The 24,536-nt window shown below is 49.4% G+C and overlaps 7 protein-coding genes across 7 annotated transcripts; 2 read left to right on the plus strand and 5 right to left on the minus strand.

Moving 5' to 3' along the window:
* Positions 1-580: 580 nt before the first annotated feature.
* Positions 581-2,410, minus strand: N7537_012215 (uncharacterized protein; the record flags this gene model as incomplete). Its single annotated transcript, XM_056903269.1, has 2 exons — positions 581-1,984; positions 2,369-2,410. 2 exons carry the CDS (start codon positions 2,408-2,410, stop codon positions 581-583), a joined length of 1,446 nt encoding a protein of 481 aa, XP_056748556.1.
* A 2,062-nt stretch (positions 2,411-4,472) lies between these two features.
* On the minus strand, positions 4,473-6,775 carry N7537_012216 (uncharacterized protein; the record flags this gene model as incomplete). The annotated part of the gene is made up of 4 exons (XM_056903270.1): positions 4,473-4,961; positions 5,062-5,974; positions 6,023-6,404; positions 6,520-6,775. The coding sequence occupies 4 exons, from the start codon at positions 6,773-6,775 to the stop codon at positions 4,473-4,475; spliced, it is 2,040 nt and encodes a 679-aa protein (XP_056748557.1).
* Positions 6,776-11,209: 4,434 nt separating this feature from the next.
* Positions 11,210-13,898, minus strand: N7537_012217 (exocyst subunit SEC10; the record flags this gene model as incomplete). Its single annotated transcript, XM_056903271.1, has 2 exons — positions 11,210-11,689; positions 11,742-13,898. 2 exons carry the CDS (start codon positions 13,896-13,898, stop codon positions 11,210-11,212), a joined length of 2,637 nt encoding a protein of 878 aa, XP_056748558.1.
* Positions 13,899-14,293: 395 nt separating this feature from the next.
* Positions 14,294-15,440, plus strand: N7537_012218 (ditrans,polycis-polyprenyl diphosphate synthase; the record flags this gene model as incomplete). Its single annotated transcript, XM_056903272.1, has 2 exons — positions 14,294-14,792; positions 14,872-15,440. 2 exons carry the CDS (start codon positions 14,294-14,296, stop codon positions 15,438-15,440), a joined length of 1,068 nt encoding a protein of 355 aa, XP_056748559.1.
* Positions 15,441-16,590: 1,150 nt separating this feature from the next.
* Positions 16,591-17,455, minus strand: N7537_012219 (uncharacterized protein; the record flags this gene model as incomplete). Its single annotated transcript, XM_056903273.1, has 2 exons — positions 16,591-17,305; positions 17,361-17,455. The coding sequence occupies 2 exons, from the start codon at positions 17,453-17,455 to the stop codon at positions 16,591-16,593; spliced, it is 810 nt and encodes a 269-aa protein (XP_056748560.1).
* A 304-nt stretch (positions 17,456-17,759) lies between these two features.
* N7537_012220 (repressor protein) lies at positions 17,760-20,326 on the minus strand (the record flags this gene model as incomplete). The annotated part of the gene is made up of 2 exons (XM_056903274.1): positions 17,760-18,035; positions 18,098-20,326. 2 exons carry the CDS (start codon positions 20,324-20,326, stop codon positions 17,760-17,762), a joined length of 2,505 nt encoding a protein of 834 aa, XP_056748561.1.
* A 1,290-nt stretch (positions 20,327-21,616) lies between these two features.
* Positions 21,617-24,170, plus strand: N7537_012221 (putative C6 transcription factor; the record flags this gene model as incomplete). Its single annotated transcript, XM_056903275.1, has 2 exons — positions 21,617-21,691; positions 21,765-24,170. The coding sequence occupies 2 exons, from the start codon at positions 21,617-21,619 to the stop codon at positions 24,168-24,170; spliced, it is 2,481 nt and encodes an 826-aa protein (XP_056748562.1).
* Between the last annotated feature and the right edge of the window lie 366 nt (positions 24,171-24,536).

Consider the following 24,536-nt stretch of genomic DNA (forward strand, 5'->3'; position numbering starts at 1 on the left):
ATTGAGAGAGGGAACGTAAAGTCGCTAGAAAGGAGAGAGTTTTTTAGATGCCAGCAATGAATGAATAGGCAGATAGAAATGTCGTGATTTAAGATAACTAGTGATACTGATGACGGAGCTGCGTGGCCTTCTGCCTTGGGATTGAAGCTCCTTGTCACGTGAATATTCTTATCGGACCTATCGACTGGACCATGGTTTATAAAGAAGTCTACTGACAGCCAACCATGGATCATATTACGAAATTAGGACTAGTCTGTGAAGGTGATGAAGGTGATGGTGATGAAGGTGAATGGATTGACGTCGAGCAGCTGGTTATATGTACAAAAACACCGCTAAATAGATAACAATAGATACATGAAAAATGTTAACTCCCATGTAGAAAAGAAAACATCGCTCAAAATGCAAGGATCGGATATACTGAAAAGACATTCAGAATGGTATAGAACGAAATTGGGGTTCGTGACAAAACGAACAAAATACAACACCCCTGGTGTTGGAAATAAAAACGAGGAATATTAAAAAAAAAAATAAAAGGAATGGAAGTCGATCGAAGCCGATCGGGACATTTCAACGTTTTAAATCAAACTCGGCGTCGGAGCTTGCGCCACATCTTCTTCACCATACCTTGATCATCCAAGTCGGAGTCCCAGATCGATTGCCTGTGATCCGCGGGTGGAAGAGCAGCCAATCGCAAGGGATCTTCCTTTTCTTTGGAAGAAGCAGGAGAGGTGGGAGAGTCGGTGCGAAGGTCAGGTCGAGTGAGGGTCATTTTGAGAGTCATCTCACGATTTCCCGGAAGCCGTTGTGGGACTCCCTTGGCCCCAGGCATCCAGGATTGGCGTCGCTGCAAGAGAGCTGATGATTCCACCGAGGGTCGGGGCGCATCCCGGTGTGTGAACACGGGCGAAGGAATTGGTTCATTTTCTACCGATCCGCCTGGGCTCCCCACCATAGTGCCATCGTCATCTTCGAAGAATGTGCCAAAGTCCGAATTCACCAGGGTGGGTTTGGGTGAACTCTGTTGTGGTGTGATTGGTTCTAGGCCGATATTTTCCTTATTTTGATCCAGCGAGGGAAATCCGAATTCAATGGCTTCATCGAACTTTTGTGGGGATGCCAGGTATACGCGCAATTTCAAACGGGCATCGGGGTCTTGGTAGTATTGTGCACAGGGGTCAATGTTCGAGGTGGATGATTTGGGGGCATGTTGGAATCGATGGCTGGATGATGGGCGTGATTCGGGGGTTCGGTTGGAGAGAGGGGTGAGAGGCTGAGATTGGTTGACAGGCGGGAGTCCCCGAGCTGAAACGGGGGTGATTTCTAATGTTTTGCGAAGATGGTTGGAAAAGGATAAGGAGCGGCGGAAAGAGGGGCGGGTTCTCTTTCTTGTGGTAGCATCTGCCACATGAGTGTGGTATTCATCGAGAGACAAGTCCAGATCGCCATCCTCGTCGAGCCACCGGAAACTGTCATGGAATGTTTGATCCATGTTTGGGTCCTCTTCGTCCGATTCGGAGTCTGAATAGAAGACGGTCGATGGCTGAACACAAGGCACAGTTTTCTGGGAGGGGTGAGTGTCGGTGGAAGGGCGAGAGTTCCCAGAATCTCGACGATAAGCTTCGTCGGCAGCGTCGTAGATGAGACTTTGTCGATAGGCGTTCCTCAAGCGTCTCCGTTCTTCGGGAGAGAAAAGTTTTTGTTGAATCTTAGCGGGGAGAGTATGGAAGCATTGAGAGTCCGCCTGGGCGGCCAGGTAGGCCAATTGAAGAGAACCGGGTTTGCGTAATTTCTTGGAGGGAGAAGAACGTTTCTCGAGCCCTCGCTTCCTAGATCCGTTCCGTAAACCACGCGAGTGATACTCAGACCCAAGACGAGGGGTTCGATAGACCCGATGATCGGTCTGATAATTTGACGTGGAGCACGTAGGGGAACCGTGATCGCTCTGAGCTAGCCGAATACGCAACCGCTCAACATTCGAGAAGAACTGTTTGAGTTAGCTGTGGACATTAAACAGCAATGGATAGGCAATATGGGGGGATGGAGTGGAGCACATAATATCCCATGCGCTGACATTGGACAATGTCGGTCAACGTCGGCCAATGTTGCGAGACAAATGGCGCCATGGACGATAGTGCGGGTTGTCAGCCTCCACCGAGGGGGCTCAGGGGTAAATCCCAATCAATCACAGTCGATGAGCGAGTAAGGGCAGACAAAGCAAAGGGCAAAAATGGAGAAAACGGGCAAACCAGGCTTGATTGGGTTAAGATGATCCCCCTGGAGGGAAGCTATTGGGGAGGGAAATGAGAAGTCCGAGCGTACGGTGAGAGAGACTAGGAGTGATGGGATATGGAAACGAGTAAACCCTTACCTTTCTTCGTACTGCTGGAGGCAGTGACTCGAAGTCTGACATTGTGAATAGAAAGGGATAGAAAGGAATAGAAAGGAATAGAAAGGAATAATCGAAATGACAGTGATAGTAATCGTAAGAGTAAATAGCAATAACAGCAAGAATATGAAGTGTATACTTCGGAATGCATACAAATTCTAATAGAACATCCAAAATGGAAAATTGGGAAATTGGGAAATTGAGGGGAAAAAGGAGAAGGAGACCCAATATATATCTAATAGAATCCAATATGAGGTCCATTCGAATATCTTAAACTCTTCGATCTGTGACAGGATGCTGTACATTAGCGCCCTTGTGATTGTGATACTTCTATTTTCACATCTTACCTCTCTACATACTTGGTATACTTCCTCTCTACTTTCTATACCCCTCGATATGATCTATCATGAACCCCTCTATTCATGCCTGCGAACACATCAGATGAACTTAAAAATTCAAACGAACTCTCGATATTTCTACGAACCATGTGAACAATCCATTCCTCATCCCCATTACCCAACATTGCCAAGTCACGCAGTCGCTACGCGCCTCGCTTTGACGTGGCCCAGTAAGGGAACCAGCTTCAGCTCCACTTAGATCGCTGATTTTCCGTCTGAAACATACAAATCTTAGATCGGGGGGAGGAGGGAGTTGGAAATTTGGAAATTAGGAAATTAGAAACAGTGAAGCCTTTGTGCTCTTCCCTGCTCTCTGTTCCCTGTTCCCTGTTCCCTGTCTCAATATTGGGTACTAGCGGATGGTCGCGGAGCTAACGGTTGGGGGATCGAAGATACAAGAATGACATCCCTGGGGAAAAGTTGATGTATCAAATCTTTCAACGTCCAATGAGAACGGATGGTTGGAGTGTCCACTGGAACAAAGGACAATTACCATTTGGGCCGAATGTGACGGGATATTAATTAATTACGGAACACTCTAGTTATTAATTATAGTACGTTAACTATAACTAGTTAACTACAATAAAACTAAACTAGTAAACCGTTACACTCCGTACTTCGTACCTGACAGCTCAGATCATTCTAAACCGGAATGATCTATAATAAACTCAGCTAGATTAAATTCCCTTAGTCTAAACTGTAACCCGGAGATTACCAGGAGCCAATGACTTGCTTTTGTGGGATTTAGTTGAAGAATATGTATCTCAGGGATCGGCTATTGATCCGACAATCGCACTTGCATACGGAGTATACACACACGAACACATGATCTACACTAATATTGATTGAATACAATACTGGCAATCTATATGACATGACTCGTAAAATTAACAATGCTGGTAGCTGGTAACTGGTAACACGTCTACCCAAATATCCCCATAGCAATGGCTTCGAAAAAAAGAAAGAAAAAAAAAAGAAAGAAAGAATCCTCCGAGCACTCCTATTCTAGAGTAATCCAAATCTCTTTTCTCCTTGCATCGGGCTAATGCATATAACTTCAATTGTCTGAGACAAACGAGGAGGTCCTCCTTCCAGAACTCGTGGCACGTCGAGGCGTGCGAACTTGGGTTTTTAGGCACGATATATCACCTGCAAGTGTTATCTTGCTATTTGTGGAAGCAAACGCGTGGGATGTTCACCGCTGATACTGTAGGGAGTATCTCTTCCTGTGAGCTTCAAGGAGGAATACGAGGTATTTGATGCAAGTTTCCGTGTTGGCGATGCAGTCCATCAGTGGCCATACTATCTATCTACTTCAGGCCCCTGTCAGGGGCACTATCCCACTGCTAATCGCAGTATGAAGTACCGAGTAAAAAATGATAGCCAATCCAGCTAGATTGAACTAGTTAGAGAATATCACAGAAGTCCTGCATAATTTCTCGCTCTGGTTGAATAATAGTTAGGGGTCGAGCGCAGGATTATCGAGAGATCGTCATCGTATTCGTCATCCCATAACGTGAGACCGTGCTGATCAATATCAAATGAAGGTTTTCAGTGGCTGTATTGCTTTTGGAGACAGTAAATGAAGAGTCACATCGAATTATTTGGTATCCAAGTGCATATATGCACTACTATGTACATGTACATCTTTCTATTAAACACAAATCTATAACACCCACTTTGTATATTCAAACCCATCCACCCTTCTCATCCTCCCCCGTCATCTTCCTCTTCCCAGCCTGAACCTTTGTAAGCGTCAGCTTCCTGCCAACGCCCCTGCCTAGCATGCCACCCTCAAGTGGAATAACATCATCCTCAACCGATGTCCTCGAGCTCGAATCCTTCTCCAGACTAAGTAACACCTCAACTGCATCCCGGTCCTCAATGACCTTCGGATGCCGCTGTGCAAAGTACCGCGCGTACTTGTACAACGACCAGTAGCAGCTGAACACGTTGACGACCGTCAACGCGATCTTGTAGAATGTGTAGTAGAACAACAGGACTTTCCAGTCGATGCGCTCTTTCTTTAGTCGGAGGTGAATCTCGTTGAAGATTATCACGTTGAGGATGTACATCGCAATCGTGACGCCCAGTAGCATTCCACAGAATGAGGGACGGACTATGAATGAGATTGGGAGGATGAAGGGGGCAAAGAGGTAGATGAGGGTTTCGTAGACCTGTTAGGGTTAGCTGATGCAACTTTGACCTGAACCTGAACCTCAACATCGACATTATGCTTTTGTCGAAAATCGAATGGATGGAATGTGTGTATCATACCTCTTGAAAAACGCACAGCTTCGCACCAAACTCCCACCAACCCAGCTTCCAGCTAGTCAAGATATACTTCAAATCGTAGTATACACCGACAACGAAGAAGAAATTCCACCGCTTAAAACGTTGCTGGAAGATGGTCATTTCACCGAATCCACCACGACTACCACCAGAACCACTCCAGAACACCGAAGCCGGCGTCTCGGTCTCGACAAAGACCTGCGAACACATCGTAATACGTCCGCCCAAACGTCGGCACGCATCGCCGAAGAACCAATCCTCGGACACGGAGAAACCCGGATGTTCATGGAAGGTCTCTTTTAAGAACTCGATATTCCAGAGCGAAATAGCTCCATGTGGGAATGTAGCACTTCCAAATTTCCCGAAGAAAGCACGCTGGATACCGGACATTTTGTACTCGAGGTCCTGGGCTTGTTGGCAGTATGTACCCTTTGAGGAATTGGGGCCGACACTTTTAATTGTGTATCCGATGCATTTGACATTCTTTTTGAGTCTGTCGCTGACGACTGGGAAGTTTGGAGGCAGGAGGCAGTCGTCGTCGATTAGGACGGCATTCTCGAAATCTTTGGCAGCGTAGCAACCGACAAACTGCGCCACGATCTTCGAGCCGATGGGTACCCAGAGGTGATTTACGCCGTAGGGTTTGCAGACTTCTTCTGTATTGTCGAGGGGGGTTTTGGAGTTGCCATTTGCTATGACGAAGATATTTTCTTTGGGGAAGATTTTCAAGGCGGCTTGGATGGTTGCGCCGACGATTGTTGCTGATTTATAGCAGGGGATGAGGAGAGCGGTGGATTTTACTTTGGAGACGTTGCTTTCCAAGTCTGGAGATTCGGATTCAGAGTCCGCAGCCGGAGGATCTTTCTCGAAGAGGATCATCAGAGGACAGAATGCGTATCTAGTCCTGGTTAGGGAAAGAAAATTGGAGCCACGAGAGGATACTTACAGTGCAGCCAGACCAATGATAATTGCGTATCCTCCTTGGATAACGAACTTGGTTCGGACAACATAGTACAGCCACCAGACAGCACCTTTCCACAGTGGCATGCCGATGAGGACGAAGTAGACAAACAGAACGAGGAATGCATAGATGCTGTATTCAAACAATAACCGCACCCAATGCTTCCGTTGGATGGCAACACCTCTCAGTTTGGCTTTTTCGTAGACTTCTTGCAGGCTGCTCTGCTCGCTGCTGATTGTCTGGGAACTGGCGTTGTTGGGTGGTTGGGGACTGAGGAATGCATTCTCAACTGGCGTTATTGGTCCTTTCTCGGGGATTGGAGAGGGAGGCTCAAATGTGGTGGGCTTTGCATAGTAGTCGAATGTACCTGAAGAATGAGATGGGGTTAGCTTGATGTATATAAGATGGTGGCATCGATTTGACATGATCTCTCATGTCATTCTACAAGGTTCTGCCATAGATATCGGGTATCAATATCATACCCTGAAAAGCAGGAGGATCGCTGCTTCCACGGGACCGAATTGCAAACTTTGGTCTTGCTACTGATCGTAGAGCAGAAAGACTCAGAGGACGATTGGAAGAAGTGCGAGCCTCTGGAAGTGATATACGAGCGTTGTCGGGGAGAGACTGTTCCCATCGAGCCAATTCCCAGGGCGAGTTGAATTTGGCAGTCGTGAGTAGTTCTTTGGGAATGAAAACATCTTCCACAATGGACTTTCTAGGGTTTTCTTCAGCCATTGCGGGTAATATATTCAATTTTGCAACCATAAACGAGGGTATCGTAGTCAGAATGAAGGGACGGCAACCCGAGGTCACCAGTAAAAGAGTGAATATCTCGCTACAAAAAGGGAACTCGAGGGTGTCTCTTTTATTTATGATTGAAATCTCCCTCTAAATCAAGTCTATGGAGTAAATCTCTTTTGCCTAAGACTGTGGGCCAAGGTTGAGTGGCGTCTCCGTTTGTGAGACTAGATCTGATGGGGCATACTAGTACGGCTGAGAGCTGAGAACTTGGAAAGGAAAGGAAATGAGGAGGTTGATTGTTGCACACTGTCGTGATTTTAGATCTAGGATGAGTTACTACGAGTATATGTGATATAGTAGCATGATAAACCCCCATGGTTCTGTGTCTACATGTACGACGTACTACAAGATCTTTTTCAGAGATGCAGGAACCATGAAACCTTGCACGAGAAGGACATAAAAATGGGGATAGCTAAGAATAAACCAATGCGGGTCGTGAATTGCGTTCTTTACGCCCTGGGGCTACCACGGGCCAACTGAATCATGTTCGGACCCATGTTTTTCCACACTACATGTAAGTGCTCATATAGTTATGAAATAGTTATTGCCTAGAACATCTTCAATTTTAAAATGTCAAAGCACACTACCATAACAGAGCACCTCAAAATGTACCCAAGCAAAGTCTCAAAATGGTTCTCCATTTGCTCGGACAAGTTGCGTAGTGGAGTACTTTCAGAGATTTTAGCGTTATGCAGACGCAGAGCCTTACGAACCAGAGAGATCTCTAGCTCGATGATCGTCATTGTTTATTCCTAGCTGGGTAAGCTAAAGTTACCTGCATCTCACACTCCCCGATCTCGTAATTACAGTGGGGAATTGTGTCGGAAGACGAACTGCCGGATACGGTGTTTTAGGACTCCTGTCCAAGTTGGGTACTGAATATATAAATTTCTTCCAAGGTTACAATTCCTATAACCAGTTAAAACTCAACTGAAAGAGAGAAAAAAAAAAAAAAAAAAAGAGAGAGAGAGAGAGACCGATATGTTTTAGAACCTTCCGAAATTGGAAGTTCACCGGTAAAGTTTCGGCCCGCCATTTTGGTTTTTCAGCCATAAGCCACAGAAAGCCACAAGCCAGATGGATTGAGGCAGTCCGATTTTTATGTCGGAGGGTTAGGGTTAGGATAAGATGGTTAGGATAGGATAGGATAGGATAATTTGTTTCAAGATTTCCAATCGTTATTAGATCTAGATCTCTTAAATAGGTAACCTGATTCCACAAAGTTCTAGCCCTCTCGGTTAGAAACTGCTGTGACACTTTAAAATGTTGATCATCGATGATCAATTAGGCCAAGTTTAACCATAATGCAGTCATTAACATCTAAATATGCCATGTTGACAGCCACAACGCTGGGTAAACTGGATACACTGGATACACTGGAAAGTAAAATCACAAGTATACCATGGTACAGATCTCCAATTCAAGGACATGAAACTGCACTAACATAATTTTATGCCCAGGGTACCTGAGAGTTATCCGAGACCTTTCACCGGACGCTTGTTCCATGGTTACTTGGCTCTTTTTTCTTTCCTTCTTTTTTGCTATGGATACCCAGGTATATGCCTAGGCACATAGAATCTTCGATACTTGTAAACTAGAGCTAACTAGTGAACTAGTTATCTACTACATATCTTGTATTAATTTCAAAATTGTGAATTTACTACACATTTTACAAGAATATACTTATACTGTAGGGAATATGGAAAATGACACAAGCGTTGTATATTGGTAACATAGTCAAAAGCAAGATCAGAAATGGCGGAAAGAGAAAAATAAGCTATTTTGACTTCATGATCAGTGTCAAAAGCTGGCTCAACCTCGGGAAGCTAGACGGCTCGTCCTAGTCGATGTCAGCCGAGTTGCCCAAGCTTCTCGGATGGCCCTCTAGTTCCACCACTTTCTACTCGTGGGAAACAAATGGGAAACTTCGAGGTGGTAGCACAAGCAGACACACAGGACCAGCAAGATCTAAATTTCTCGTCTCAGCACAGAGTATTGACTCGTTTAGCCAAATACCAGCTATTTTCTCTTGCCCATGGACTTTTTTGGTCTTTTCTTTCCTATGTCGAATCGAACATGGTAAAACCAGTTCGTTATAGCGGTGTCTTTTATGAGAGAAAATCATACTTCCAAGCTCCAGCTCGATGTGTATCCAGGTATCATGGTAATCCCTTGAGGGATGCTCCCAGAAAGAATCTGCCTCGGCCTTGGTTGAGCTGGTGCTATCCAGGTGCAATTGAATACTGTCAGAGGTGGGGCCTGGCAACAAAAGGACCCCACATATTCAAGTCTCTGCGAGAGTTGGAGAAAGTAATTTGGACGTTGGAGAGCGGATGATGTTGGAAGGAGGGAACCATCCACTCTGACCAGCACGATGGAGATGAACCAGGCAGGAGAGGATGTGGTCGGCAGTGTCCCAAGTAGGTTATGTGTGATACCCCCTTTAGAACGGCATGCTGCAAATTAAGAAAGGCTGCTCCAAGGATTTCCGAGGTAGCTGGTTCAACTCCTCCCAATCCGTTCTTGTAGCTGACCTTTCCGAATTCTTCGATCGGCGCGGAATTGGGGGCAACTTCTGTGCCTCCAATCATGCGAAATGGTTTCTAGCCGGGTGTTATTTCCCAGTTCGCAAAGTAGCTTCTTAATTGACTTATGCGAGTCCTCATTGCTGGTCATTATAAGGTACTCCAGTGTGTCATTCCTGCAAGCATCCTGTTCCAGCCGAGGCCTTCCTCAGTAAGTAGCCTGTTCTCCGTCGCAGAGAGTCACATATTTGCAGCGTCTCGTTTACGGGGCAGAGTTGTCAAACAACCATTGTCGGGGCTGCGAGACATCCGACATGCTGGTTGCTAGGGCAAAGAGAGCATTTCTTTCTGCCAGCTCACAAGCAGATATTAAAGCCTTGGCTGGGAAAATGTATGACCAGCTCGAGGATATATTTGCTGTGACATTGGTCAGCTAGTTCGTACTAATGTGGTGATAGAGGGGGGACACCAACGTATGAGACGCCATGTTGTGACTCATATATATGGATAAACATATATAGTGGCAGGGAGGGACCAACAGATATGCATTCAAGAATAAGAATGGGTAAGACCTAGTATAATTCCTTCCAGGAAGACGAATGTGTCCTATGGATGCGTCGATGGGCCTCAACAGATAAAAGTCTTTGCCTTGGTTATTGTCCAAGACTTCATAGAAAGTGTCCCGGCTCGACTATATTGAGTTGTGGCCATCTTGAAGATGATTTATGAGGCCATCCGCGGAACAGGTATGGACGCGGGGCATAGTGGACGATTTGAAGATCCAACGATCTTGACCACTTTCCTGACTTCGATCTGAGTAGCGGAGATTGAAGATGAGTTTCGATGACGACTCAACCCAGCCATATTGTTTGTCCGCGTCGCTAGGCCATGTCCCCTTCCAGTCCTTGGTAAGGCTATCTTGTGAATCCTTTAGCCCGAGGTCTGCCTTCTTGGGAGGGGGTTCTCTCTATTTGTCCTTAATAGAGAAGAAGCGTTAGTAACAATTACTCGGAAGAGGAATGGAGACAAATCAAGGCTATACATACTTTGGCAAAGCTTGGGATATAGCCTCTTGACCATAAAGATGCTCAACTTCATCGAACACATTCACCTGTGACGGGTCATCGTCATAGATATCAAATATAAACGCGTGATATAAATGATCGCCGATTGATTGAGGATGAACCTCGCATCATGAACCGACCAGCAACGGCTTTTTGCGTTGTCGGCTAGTTGATATCATGATGCTATGTCAACACCCGGCTTTTGCGTTACGGCGCGGGACACGAGAGGTGTAGCTCTGCTACATAGACTGTTGTCGTAGATGAAAAAAAAAACTATGCATAGAACTAGCAGCGGGGTGTTTTGAGTCATGCATCGACATCCGCCAGCAACAGGGTTCTGCATTGGGCGTTACAATAAAATGCCAACACCCAGAAATACCAACGAGAATTTTGTGTAGCCGAATGTTACAGAAGGCTGTGAGAGAGGAACGATGGAAGGGAATCTGAGAGAGAAAAAAAAGAAGGAAGGGGATTTATGGCCTCTGGGGAGGGGGCATGTACCTGATTTTCTATGCAGACTCTTCCGGAAGACGCCATGCAACGCGTAACACGCGAGAGAGTCCATCACATCGGTGCCTGAACGGTGCTACACAACATACAGGAAGATTTAGATGTTCACAAAGGCAATCATAGAACAAGAATAGAAATGCAATATATCAAAACAGCCAAGTACCAATGCATTATCATTACGCCGGTCTATGTATCCCCTAGTAGAAACAATACGCTCCCACCAAATCAAAAACAACAGGGTATAAACATCCCAGACCAAGATCTGCCCCTCACAATGCATTGAGAACCTGCTGCATAGCAAAAGTATTGGAGTCCTCACGACGCGAGACATAAGCCCGCACCTCTTGCACACTCAACTTACCCTCCTGGGTAGTATTGCGTCCTGAGCCCCCAGATCCGCCAGTCGTACCGCTGGCAGCACCACCACGGATTCGTTCGCGGAGAGCCTCGGGTCCAATCACGAATAGACTGCCGACTTCCAGTAGCACGTCCAGCGCGCCACCGGGGCCCTTGGTCTCATCATCGATGTCCCAGGACCTGAAGAGGTCTGCATATTGCGTCATGTCTTTGGTTACCATTAGCCCGCCAGGTCCACTGACGGAGAACCGTTTGAAGTGTTCGAGGAGGAGACCGCGAATTCCAAGGGCTATCTCGGTCAGCACTTGGCGCACGTTGGCGCCGCTGGATGGGAGAGAGGTGCGTGCAATGTTGTGGAGACGGGTTAGGAACGAGGTGATTGAGGCGCAGGTCTGCTGGGATTAGTAGGATTCTTGATGGGAGTGGATGTTACATGGAACGTACTGGAGTCTGTAGCATCTCTAACCAGGCGGTGTTATCACTCTCCCTGGGACGGAAATCATTCTTCTTCTGACCAGATAGCAATCTGCTAACCCAGGCGAATGTGGCGTCAATGGTTTTCTGCTCGATACTGTTGATTTTGTCCTCGATGCGCGAGGTGGTTTGGCTGGTGCGTTTCTCCATATCCCGGCGAGTGGTAATACTCGCGGCTGATAGAGGGAGAAGGACCGCATGGATGCACATCACCATCAATGTGGTGATACTGATCGTAGTGCGAGCTGAGAAGAGGTAGGAGAAGTCGGGCTCGGCCTTAGCGGATTCCTGCGACGTAGCCGCTTCCAGAGCGGCATCTAGACAGACATCCACGTATCCCTCTCCCATTGCCAGGAGAAGCAGGCCGAGCAAGGCGGAGACATCTTTGGGTGTGTCGCTGTTGACGCTAAGCTCGAGTCCTCGGCCTACGGCTTCGGCGAGCCACTTCAGCATCCGCTTAGCGTCGCCGAGATTGGGCTGTCCATCTTCTTCTGTGAGCTTGATCTCGGTCAATCGAGTGGTCTCCAGCGTATCGCCTATCTTGGCTACGCTAAGCAGAACTTTTCGCTGGATAGGTGAGACCTCTGGTGAGTCCAATCGGCTGATAAATGCATCGCGCGTAGTCGAAAGGAGTTCGGATCCAGCCCGGGATAACGAGGCCATGAAAGTTGTTGCCGCCTTCTTGCGGCGGGCATGGTAGGAGGTGAACCTGAACAAGACCGCGTTGAAAAGTTCTTCTAATGTCCGCTTCTCCCGTTCGATGTAAGACGATCCAACGAAATAAGGAACAAAAAGCTCCTCCAGCTGCTGATCTAGCAACACGGCTGTTTGAGAAGAAACGGGCTCCGGATGCTCGGTCAGCCCGTGCGACTTCAAATCTTCAATCAAGGCACTGATATAACCACGGGAGCTTTGTAGACAACGGAGGAACGCTAGCGACGATACACCGGCCGCTTTTTCCAACACCATTTCCAGCCGCTGTTGGATAGATTGTTGAAAGACCCGCTGTAAGAACTTGCCCAGGACTTGCTCGTAGTAGGGGAAGGCCCGCCGAATAATCGCAGACTCCTCCTGAACCACAACCTTTACTTCATCGACCAACGACTGGAGACAGGAATCAACGCCAGGAAGCTCCGCGTCCGGATCAGCCAGTTTCTCCCATGACTCCGGATCGCCACTGACTTCCTCCGTCACCAGCTGGCTGCGCTCAATAAAGAACTGATGCTGGTTGACGAACAAGGCAATAACACTAGCACCGCCATTGAAATCCTGCAACACAGTCGCGCAATCCCTCATACCGTCAAAGTTGGCCTTGCGATAGAAATCGTCAAACTGCTTCAACAAGTCCTTCTCCAGCGTCTCGGAGAACTTTTCAATAATCTCTCGCGTGTTCCGCCGCGGCGTGCTGTTCTCGCTGAGATCCTCAGATGAAGAGCTATTCCCGTACCGACCATTTGAGCGAGCCCGATGTTCCTGCCAGCTCTGGGGGTCTAGTCGTTGACTAATGCGCAGCAGTTGGCGCGCAATGTGTGCGGAGCGCACCTTGGCCTCTCCTGTGCCAGATCGCCGCAGGCCCTCTAGTAGTGAGATCTCGCCCCGATTGCACACACCGTCCCAGCATTGGATGAGGAAATGTGCGTCCAGAGCTCGTCGTCGCTGTCGGTCTAGCTCCTCTAAGCGCTTTCCTGTCTCGACTGCCATGTTCCCCGTCCCTGCTGGATTCTCGCGGCCGGGGGCATTTAGAGACGTGTCAAGCTGTTGAAAGTTTTCAATGGTGTGGCGGAGCTTCTGACCGAGGGTGTTGAGGTTCTGGCCGTGTTGCGCTTCTGCGCGACGGACAGCTGCGGAAAGTTCATTTTCGCGGAGCTCGAGGTCTCCGGAGAGCTCGCTCAGGCGACGTTGGGCGCTTTCGAAGGTGCGGATGAGGGGTTTGGGGTCGAAGGGTTGGTTGGCAGCGGCGCCAGTACCGGCTAGCGAACGACGGCTAGAGATGGCCGTGTCGGAGAGAGCTTCAATGAACTCCTTGACAATGAAGTCCCGACTGGAGAAGTCTTCGAGGGTGAAACTGGGCCCTTGGGGGAAGATGGTGCGGGCAGGGTTCGTGGTGATGGATGCATTGTCCATCATGATTGATAGTGGACAGACATGAGCTACCTTCAGAGCTGGACAATGGTGTCTCCTCTTCCTTAGACTGGGTGTAATTGAAGGGAAGGAATCCGGGGAAAGCTGAGGGGAGACGGATTTGGTTCGGGGAGGTTTACTGCCACGCACATCTATTTTTCTATGTACGTCTATACTGTACGTATACTCCAATATTAGGCAGAGAGATAATTTGGTCGAAGCTGAACTCGGTATATTAATAGAAATAGCAAAAAAAGAAAAGAAATAACTTAAATACTTCAACCTGCTTCGAAAATAGCCAGAATAAGAACCTTTGATCAATTAGTTACTAGTATACGGATGTTCATCAATCCCTACCAGAACATCCACATCTCCACTTCCCTCCTTCACCCACCACAACAATGGTCTCCAAACGAGATCGCGAGATCCTGCGCGATGACCTACGCGCCCGCGGTACAAAACTCAGCGTAGAAGAGCGCGAAGCCCTTCTCAAGAGCTATCTCCCCGACCCCACGGAGCTACCACAGAAACCAGCGCAACCGACTGCCAGCGAGCGCCGCAAGACACGCAAAACGCCCGTCCGGTCATTCCTCAAATCGCAAACACACTACCTCACCTATGCCTTTACGCATATTATCTTCGGCATCGTTGTCCGTCTCCTGCAGGCGTACCACGCCGTCGTCGACCGCATTTTCGCAATCGTCTATCACCACCACCGCACCCCCGAGCTGATCCGGAAAGATGTGAAGAATCTGAAGCGTTTACCGCAGCATCTAAGTACGATTCTCACGCTGCGGAAGGAAGATGACGCTCTTGCGGTGTTGATGGATGAGGTTGCTGAATTGGCGGCCTGGAGTTCATGCTCGGGGATTTCCCAGCTCAGTGTATATGAGAAGTCTGGTATGAAGATATCTTCTCTACTATCCACTATCCAGGGTATGCAGGATATAGTATACAATAATATTAACCCTCTATCTAGGTGTCCTAAAATCATGTATCCCAGCCCTCCACCAAATAATCACCACCAAACTCGCCTCTTACTACGGCACTCCAAGCCACCAACCAATTCTCCAAGTCTACGCCCCTCACCACCCAGTCCACCGCAGTGCCCCCATTTCCAAAACTACCGACACCACCACCCAACCCCAAACCCTGACAATCCTCCTCCTGTCCTCAACGGACGGCCGCGAGACTCTCGTTGACCTAACCAAGACCTTGGCGGAGATGAGCCAGAATGGCAAGCTCTCCCCAGAGGATATCACCCCGGAGTTGGTCGACGCGGAGATCAGCGAAATCACTACGCAGCCACTATCTATGGATCCCACGCTACCAGATACGGTGCTTAAACCCGAGCCAGATCTGTTGCTTGTTTTTGGTCCGTTCCTTAAACTCGATGGGTATCCGCCTTGGCAGTTGAGGTTGACGGAGATGTATTGTACCGGTGGACGCAGTCATGGACTTAGTGGAGATGGAGAGGCGGTGGAGTATCAGGGGTATATGCGTGGTCTTTGGCACTTTGCTGGAGCCCAGATGAGGTTTGGTAGGTAGAGTAACTGGACGGATTGAGGGTTGAGGTTGATATTGAGAGTGGGATTGGGAAGAAGTAGGTTTGCATGTGGATGAGCATGGGGGTTTCATTTTGGTTATACCCTTACCATATTTCTCTGTTCTATGGTCTTTCTTTCTAGCATGGCATCAATGAATTTAATCAGTGTTTCTCTATATCTGTTCTAGTATCAGCCTCCAGTCTATGGCGCTACTAAGATGACAGTCTGACAAGACAAAGAGGAATATAAATCTTCTGAAACTGATTTTATCCAATTGGATTGCCAGGAAGCTCCCTAGCGTGCACATATGTGTAATGAATAAGGGTCGATCCTATAGTTTAGACTACGTACTCTTACATATATACCATTAGATATTCAATTGTAAATAATAAAAAAATGACAGCAGAGGGGGGCGGTCTCCTTCAAGATACGGGTTGGGCTTGGAGTGATTTGCTCATAGTCCCATTTTCACTTTACTCATGAAATATGGATGCTTCGCCGCTGAAACGCACGCGCAAGCTCCGATAGAGAATATCTCGCGCGAGGACCGGGAGATGTAGGATTTTTTTGATTTTTTGATTTTTTTGGGGGAGTTTTTTTTTGGGGGCAGTTTTGAAATTTTCTCCCCAGATGCGCACAAGACTGAAGGGCTTTACCCCCCTCAGCCATGTCCCACCTGGACAGTATATATAGGCATTACCCTTTTACTTATAGGACTATAGGAGGCATTGGTTGGTATATAGATGCTTCTTTCTATACTATTACTCTTACTTTGATCCATTTTCCCTTGGTTTGTTTTCACCTTTAGATGTAAACTGAGCGCAGTCGAGTCTTACATGCACATAGAGTTGGAGTAAGATTATACAAGTTGTTATCATTATACTATATGCTAGGATATATCAATAAGAAATAAAGATCACTAATTCGCCATGCTGCATGTCCAGGATAAATGCCAAAAGGAAATCCACCTCGATCCCTCCAGTCCAGTCCAGTCCCAATATAAAACTCCGAAAAAAAAACCACTCCACAAGGAGCAGCAGTAACAACCTTGAGGTCGTAAAGAAGGTTATACCATAGTTTCATGTGTGTCATTCTGTCATATCCCCCCTCAATTCCCATAGAGGCGAGTATATCAACTCCATATATAACCCTCACTCAGTCATATCCTCATGTCGCATATCATTCAAAGCCCAATCAGACGGAATAGTCGCCGCAGCCCACGATCCCACACCACGGACACAGTCAAGACAGCGCACAATCTCCGCTCCGGTCTCGGTGACTTCCTCCACAGCGCAGCCAGAGCAGATTTTCCTCCTCGGTGCCTCGCTAGTATCGTAGCTGGCGTCGTCGGTTGAGCTCGTATGAATGTGCATATGCACTTCTGGAAGACCGACTGTCCCACCGCAGGATGCGCTGTCGCATTGTCGGAGACAGATGAAGCATGCCCGTTCGTGGCAGAGATCACAGTCTGCGTAGGCGTCGAGGACTTGGCGGGTTGTTGGGCGGCGATGACAGATATGGCAGGGACGGAGCGCGGAAGGGGAGGCGGATTGTTGAGTTGGGTAGTGCAATGGGACGAGGGTTTTTGGGGAGACCGGGGGTGAGTATGGGTCTTGGTTCAGGGTGCCATAGACGTTTGGGGACAGGTGGGTTGGGGACTGTTGCTGTTGGCTTTGGTGTTGATGTTGATGCTGGTGCTGGTGGGATGGCAGTGTAAGATAAGGGCTTTGGACATGTCGGCGCTTGCGAGGGAGACATCGTGGTCGGAAGGAGATGTCTGTTCCGTCTGGGTGTCGTGATAGAGGCAGTGAGCAGCCACCGTCGTATTCGGGCCGATCGACTCGGCAGGATGGGATATATGTTGTTCTGGTGATCATGTTAGTCTATCCATCGACCCCGAGAGAAACATCGTTAGACTTACGGACGTGTTAGAGTCTTAGGCTCCTCATGGTCCCACTTGCGTTTCTTCCATGTTGCCGTTATCGAGTCGGTCTGCTCGGGCGAGAACCCTGGCATTGGTGGTATGCCGTATGTATTCAAGCCAATTTGAATATATTATAGATGGCTAGGAACGCAAGGAAACCTCGAGGGAAGTCTTCGAGTGAAGTGAAGCTGACGAGGAGATCCAAACAAAAGAAAGCCCAGATGTTGGTCGGGCGGTGTGCCGATAGGAGCGTGTTATCGGCACACGTTCACGTGGCGATTGGCCTTAATCGATGTTTTGAGATTGTTTTTATATACACAAATATATATATCAACTATATATATACAAAACTAACCAAACAAGTCAGGAAAGATTGCAGCCATACCAAAAGTTCCTTTACTCCTTTTCCCGAGTTACCGGAGACCCAACACCATCCAAACGAGCCTGAATAGTCCTCTCGTCAAAACGCCCACTGTCACCCACATAATTGTGTAGAACCTCATAGGTCATAAGCCGCCGAGGTGCTTTGCGACCTGTCATCAACTCAAACTGAGCAATGCCCTGTTCGGTTACATTCTCCAATCCGTCAGACAAGACCCAAGGTCGCCCAGTCTCGCTCCGGACTCGGCGCATTTGTCGTAAAAGTGGTGTATCGAGGGGTTTATAGGCCAACTATATCCAATTAGTACGTGTGACAAGAAGCACACACATCCCGGTGGAAAGAAAAAGCTCACCTCGAGTACCACACCTCCTGTAGGACTCCCAAGCCACTGCACGGGCATCTCAAAGTTCGCCGGTGGTTCATCTCGGTCTGGATCAGCCGGTACACAAGACGCAACGAGACTAGGCTGAGCAGCATCCGCCGGCCAGTCTTCTCGAAGCGACTGCAAGACACAAACCACCTCAGCCGAGTCCACCTGCGACGATGCCCAGGAGTTGAAATGGCGCGCGACTTCCTCGGCACGCGACTGCGTGCGGTTGTAGATGAAGATTTTCCGACACCCAAGTCGGAGCATGGCATAGATGGCGGCCCGTGCCATACCACCCGCACCAATGACTAGGCCTGTCGTTTTCGCGCTGATTGCGTTACGCGGCGAGAGATGTCGCCTTATGCACGTCATTATCCCGACCCAGTCAGTGTTCTCGCCGTACCAACCCAGCACACGCCCGGCTTGGTTGCGTCGGCTGGCTTGTTCTTGGAGCGGGAACATTGTTCCGTCTGCGTGTCCACGGAGCGGCATGATCGTGTTGATTGCCCCGATGGCTTCGGCGTGTCGGCTCTTCGAAGCGAGCTTTTCGTATACCTGTACGCGCCATGGCTGCACGACGCTGGATCCCCCGAAGTGCGGATCTCGGCCCAGTCGGTCTAAGACTGCGAGAGAGGGTGAGTCGGGGATGCTGTAGGTGTGGCCCATACCGCAGTGTTGGTGTGCGGCATTGTGCATTGCCGGGGATAGACTGTAGGTGACGTTCTCTCCGTAGATGTAGAACTTGAGCGGGTCGAGCACGTAACTCTGGAAGAGTGCGTGGACGGCGTCGCGAGAGGTTATTTGCGGGTCGTGTTTATTCTCTGTGGACTGGGTGATCGCAGGGTGTGTTACTGCAGTGAGGATCGAGTTGAACACTTGTGAGGTGCGACCCAGGGCGCCAATATTATAGGCGATTAGCGGTGGGTGATCTCCCGGGAGCGATCGGATTTTACTGGAGAATTCAACCACAGCGGCATTTTCCTCGCGCTTCGTTGCGACCCGGAGGAGGCGGACGAGCTGACAGCCGAGCTTTTCAGCTTCATTATAGATGTCGACGCAACCTGCGCTCTCCCATGTAGTGGGGGAAGATGGTTCAAAGACCTGCTGGCCGATGATTTTGGTATTCCCACGACCTTTGATAGTCCCAGCCAGCCGGGATCGGTCTTGGGTCAGGTCCACAACAAGATATTCTACACCCAGGCGTAGAGCATGCTCGAGTATATCAAAGTAAGACCGAGAAGAAGAGGTGGCTGGTTCCGGGGAACCGATGCCGGTGGAGGAGGTGTCAACGGAGAGAATCACAGGCGTCCGCGCATTTCGACGCAGGACAGCGACCTGTTTTCTGACAGTGGCTGCCATATCTGGGTTCCAGCGATCGATACACAGCTCGATAGCATCTCCACCAGACTCGAGCTCAGTCAGGTTGACATTGTCGGCGATTAGGTCTGAAGATCGCACGAAGATCGCATGGGTGAAAGAGCGTAGTTCTGGTGGCGTCTCTAGCAGAACGAACGGCGAGTCATAGCTCGAACAGTTCACATCGAGTCCAGTAATGAACTGCACAAACCGCGTGAAATCCTCTTTCACCTCTTGCAACTTGAAAGAATAATCCGCAGACCGGCGATCTGGGCTCCCATCGTCCAACGCACGCGTCCGGTCTTCAAGATTATAGAATTCGAAATTCGAACACATCCGGTGCATCGGGTCGCCCTCGCGGAACAGCCGCACTGCCTGGTCCTCCAAACCAAGCAATTGCTGAATGTGATCGATATCGCGCAGCAGATGGACGACGGGGTTGGACCGGGCATAACGACGCAGATGATCCTGCACTGGTCGCGTCAAACTGGCCAGCCCGCACTCCATGACGCAGCCCGTGCGATGGTTATCCAGCATCATCTTCAGGACTTCGATGTCCCGGCGCTGGAATTCCTGGCCGCCATACCGCTTGAGGTATTCCTGTCGCGTGACGCCCGTGACTTCTCGAAAGTAGTGATCTTCGGTAATGAAGCGTCGCTTCAGCGCGGTCGCGGCGACGAAGCCTAGCGAGCGCTTGCCGCATCCGCGGATGCCGATTAGGACGAGGGATGCATTGGGAGCAAAGGTGCGAGGGGCGGACTCCGGGCGGAGCATGGGAGAGGATTCCTTGGTGGTATATGCGGGGATGTCGGACTTGGCGTCGGCCATGGGAGGAATGGAGGGTTGAGGATCGAGCATGGTGAGAGACGATGAATCAATTGGGGTCTATGTCGAGGGAACGAGCGCCATGATCAGAAGCACTCAAGGCATAGAATCGCATCCAGAGATCGAATGTGGGATATTGAGAAGAGATGAGCGGGACTTCGTGAATAATCGATAGGGCAATGTAGTATAGAAATGGTCTAAACCCTAAGTATATTAGTAGATCAATACCCCAGATGATAATGTTCAAACGACAAATGTCCCCCGGAATGAGAGGATCTGCTAAGTTGCCGGCCAGATCCCGGCAAAAGGCTTTTCCACCAGATCTGGGATCATTTACCGGAAGCTGGAAGGTTGAGACACTCTGTTTTTATAGATCCCTTTACATTTAGCTGTTTCAAGTGAGATATAGACGTCGAAGTGCAATACCTCAGTCACACACAGGAAATCATTTGCTGAACCAGAAGAGTCATGGCGAATGAGAGAAAACCCCCAACCTCTTATCTTCTTTCCGCTCCGGTTATGGATTGGCAAGAAACTCTTTGCGGCAGACAAACTCGGGCCGCATGGTGTCCAAATCAGCTCTGGTAGAATTATCAAAGGGTCTTGTCATATGCCGGAGCTAGAAGCCTTGAGATACATCGCTGAGCACACGTCAATTCCTATCCCCAAAGCCTTCACCACCCACTATCATGATGACAGGCTCTATATCCAAATGGAGTATATCCGCGGAATGAGCCTCGAGAAAGCATAGCACCGCGGCTATCTATCGCAAAATCAAAGAAGCACATGGAGACTAGAACCTCCGCAAGAAGGAATAGTTGCATCAGAGGATGCCTGGATGCCTGGATGCCTGGATGCCTGGTCAATTACTAAACTCGTCAGGGAAAATAAAAGATATCTAATCTATTTCTAGCAGTCCTATAGTTACAGAGTACTTCAATACACAAATTCAAAGTACCTTCAGAATGTTGTACAATCAGTAAACAGAAAGATGTGGGATAACTGTGGGGAGGTGGGGATCCCCCGATAATTCCGAGTGCCTTCACATCCCGAACTTCGCGTCCGAGATCCTCCTTCGGCCAACTGTGACCTTTTGCCGTGGAGGCTAATTACATGGTTGGCATTAGACTCTGCTCCTCCACTTTTCCATTGGCGGTACTCTTCTTCTCATTCCGAGTATCGGCCTGTTTCTTATACGGCCCGAGCCTATATTACTTTCAATTTGATTCGATCCAGTGAACTCCTAATTGAAACAGAGCTAGAGCTGCTGGTCCCCTTATTTCCTCTACATGGCGCGTCAGCCCGTGCTAATAACTCTGCTTCATGGATGAGGGATCAGATAAGGCCCCTCGGCGCAAGAGGGTCTCCCGAGCTTGCGATCGCTGTCGCAGTAAGAAAGTGAGTCGCGTCCGGCCATACTCTTTTCCCTCGCATATCTCATTTGCACAATCTAACGTTTCGGCGATCTTAGGATAAATGTGACGGCATTCGTCCCACTTGTTCCGCCTGTCAGACATCGGGCCAATCCTGCTCCTATGACCCCCATGCGAAGAAACGCGGTCTCCCCGAGGGCTACGTCCGTGGGTTGGAAAAATTGTGGGCGCTGTCGATCTGCAACATTGATGGGTTTGAGGATACCATGCTGGCCATGCTAGGAAATACCGCCGGGTCCGCCAGTCGCCGCGAGAAACTGATGTCCGTGTGGTCAGACGATAGTACCTCGGAGAGTTTACACGAATCTTGGAAAACGAGTCGACTGTTCGGCGCGCTGGAGAAAATGCTTTCTAGTTCAGATGCGCCGGGACCGGCGACCGGGAAGCGATTGCGTAACCCGCAAGATGATGGCCCCGACGGTCAATGGGGGTTTCGAGTAGCTCGCACTTCTACTCCGCTCGGTCCGGGTGCTCCGAGTGTAGTTGAGCCCTTTCCCGCATCGCCGGGGGTAAAGCGGGTTCGATTGTCGAAAGAGTCGGATGGTCGGGGTATCGCTGGACCCAGTTCCCATACGCTGCAGTTGCCGCCTCAGACGTCGCAGCTGCTCGATATCTACTTTGCGATCACGCATTCATGGTTCCCCGTGGTCGCCAAGCATAACATTCTTCGCGCTTCTTACCTTTATGCCAACGCCCCTTTCTCTGTTGCCACGGCTTCACCTGGGTCCGGCGATCACGCCGCTCTGTGGGCAATTTTGAGTTACACCATCATTCAATCGCGAACAATTTCACGGGCCGGTCCCGCTGGAACAGTCGCTCTGGCGAAGGAATACTACGCCGTCTCGCGAAACCTCATCCCCACGGAGAAAGAGCGCCATGAACATGGTCATATTCAGGCATTGCTGCTGCTGAGCTTAGTGAACATGGGCCTGGAAGATTGGACCGCGGCTTGGCTGTTGAGCGGCCAAGCAGTGCGCATGGCGATTTCCATGGGTCTTGGAACTGTGTCCGACAGCCGGCGGTCGGATGAACTCAGACAAGGTAAGGCGGTCTTCTTGGGATGCTTTATAGTTGATTCATTGCTGTCTTTCCGTCTTTCACGGTATCCAGCCATGCCTCCAAGCGACCTTACTGCGGTAGGTCTGTTGGAAGAGGATGGATTGGAGGAGTGGAACTCCTGGGTGGACGTTTTACCACCCACGGGTGCCCCACAGGGCAGCAAGAACTCACCGCGCCGAGGACCACTCTTGGCCTTGAGCTGCTTCAACCGGTTAGTTGAGTTGGCGGGCGTTCTCAACAAGGTCTCCCGCCACATATCTTCGGGATACAATATAGCCACCTTTGCGCAGCAATTGGTCGTGGAGCTTAAGCAATGGGATGACTGTCTACCTCTGGGATGCCGCCTGATTGGACCGGAAAGCATCTATCCAGAGCGGCATTCAGCCTTGCTTCCCCATCAGAGTTACCTAGGGCTGACCTATGTAGCCACCTTGCTTTGGCTCTATTTGCAATTGATTTCGGGTGAGCAGGGTTTGCACCGTTCACAGCGCCCGGCCACAGAGGGGGCCAAGAAGCTCCTCTACCGAGGGCTCTCTATACTCACCCAGCACTTAGAAAACTTCTCCATGTGCGGTCTTCCACCGCTGTTTGAGCTAAGTCTTCGCACAATTGCGGAGCAAGCGTTCAGACTTCGGACTACTGCCGACTCATCGGACACCTTCCCCTTTGCTAGGTGGGCAGATGAGCTCCGACACAAAACGACAGCTTTCACCTCCACATGGCCGGCCTATGGATCTTTGGTTTCTACCATGGAGAGGTGGCAGCACTCCAAAGATGTTGTTGGGGGGCCATCCACTTTCCCCGGGGCAGTCGCCCTTCCATTTTCGGGTGTACCCATGCAATCCCAAGGCGGAGCTCGCAGTCTACCCCAGAACGGCGAAGGAGATTACACCTCTTCTATCCTTGGCATCAGTATGCCAGTGGATGGGCGGTCTTTGACCCCAAAAGACACCGTAATGGAAAACGCAGATCTAGGCATGATGGACGTGCCATTACACCACCCGAGGGAAGTACAATCAGCCATACCAGACAAGATCACCCCGCGCAGCAGAGCAGATTCCGTGTATGGCACACAGCATCAACAACCACAACCCCAAACTCCCGACTCGACAACCTCAAACCCAATGATGTCTGGGAACATCGACGCCATCTTCAAAGACCTCGCTTACCTGGACACCACTGAATGGTCCACAAACCGCGAGGCCGGTCTGAAGGACTTCGGATTCTTGGACGATAGCACATTCCAGGCTTTCTGCCACGATCCCGATCGCTTAGGCGGATCGCAGCCACTGGTTCATCCGCCTTCCATAGCGGATATTTGGCCGCCGCCTGGGTTCTTCCCAGAGACGTTCCAGGAAGTTCCCGAGGAGTCTATGGGCGGCTGAGAGATCTCGGTATGATCTCGCCAGCTAGCTTTTAGAGACCATGTTATTTTGGTCTACTCTTATCTCCCTTGAAAGGCCATCGCTCGTTTTGGGCATCCCATTGGCCTCCTGGGCTGTTTATAAACTTCCCTGTTGTTCCGGACACAGTCGTCATGGGACCCGTGGGTCTGTTTGGTTACACAATAGCCACCATCACAATCTAAGTCTTATGCTTAGTACCAAATCAGCCCACGGGAGATTCATCTCGGTGGCTCATACTCCAACTGTCACACCCTCCATACAGGGATAAGACTCTTGTTCGTCCGGCCTCACGGGAGACTGAATGCTATCAAACTATGTACATATACCCACTATAGGATCACTCGA

This window comes from Penicillium hordei (assembly GCF_028827395.1).
Source record: "Penicillium hordei strain IBT 12815 chromosome Unknown utg000006l_segment0_segment0, whole genome shotgun sequence".
NCBI lineage: Eukaryota > Fungi > Ascomycota > Eurotiomycetes > Eurotiales > Aspergillaceae > Penicillium > Penicillium hordei.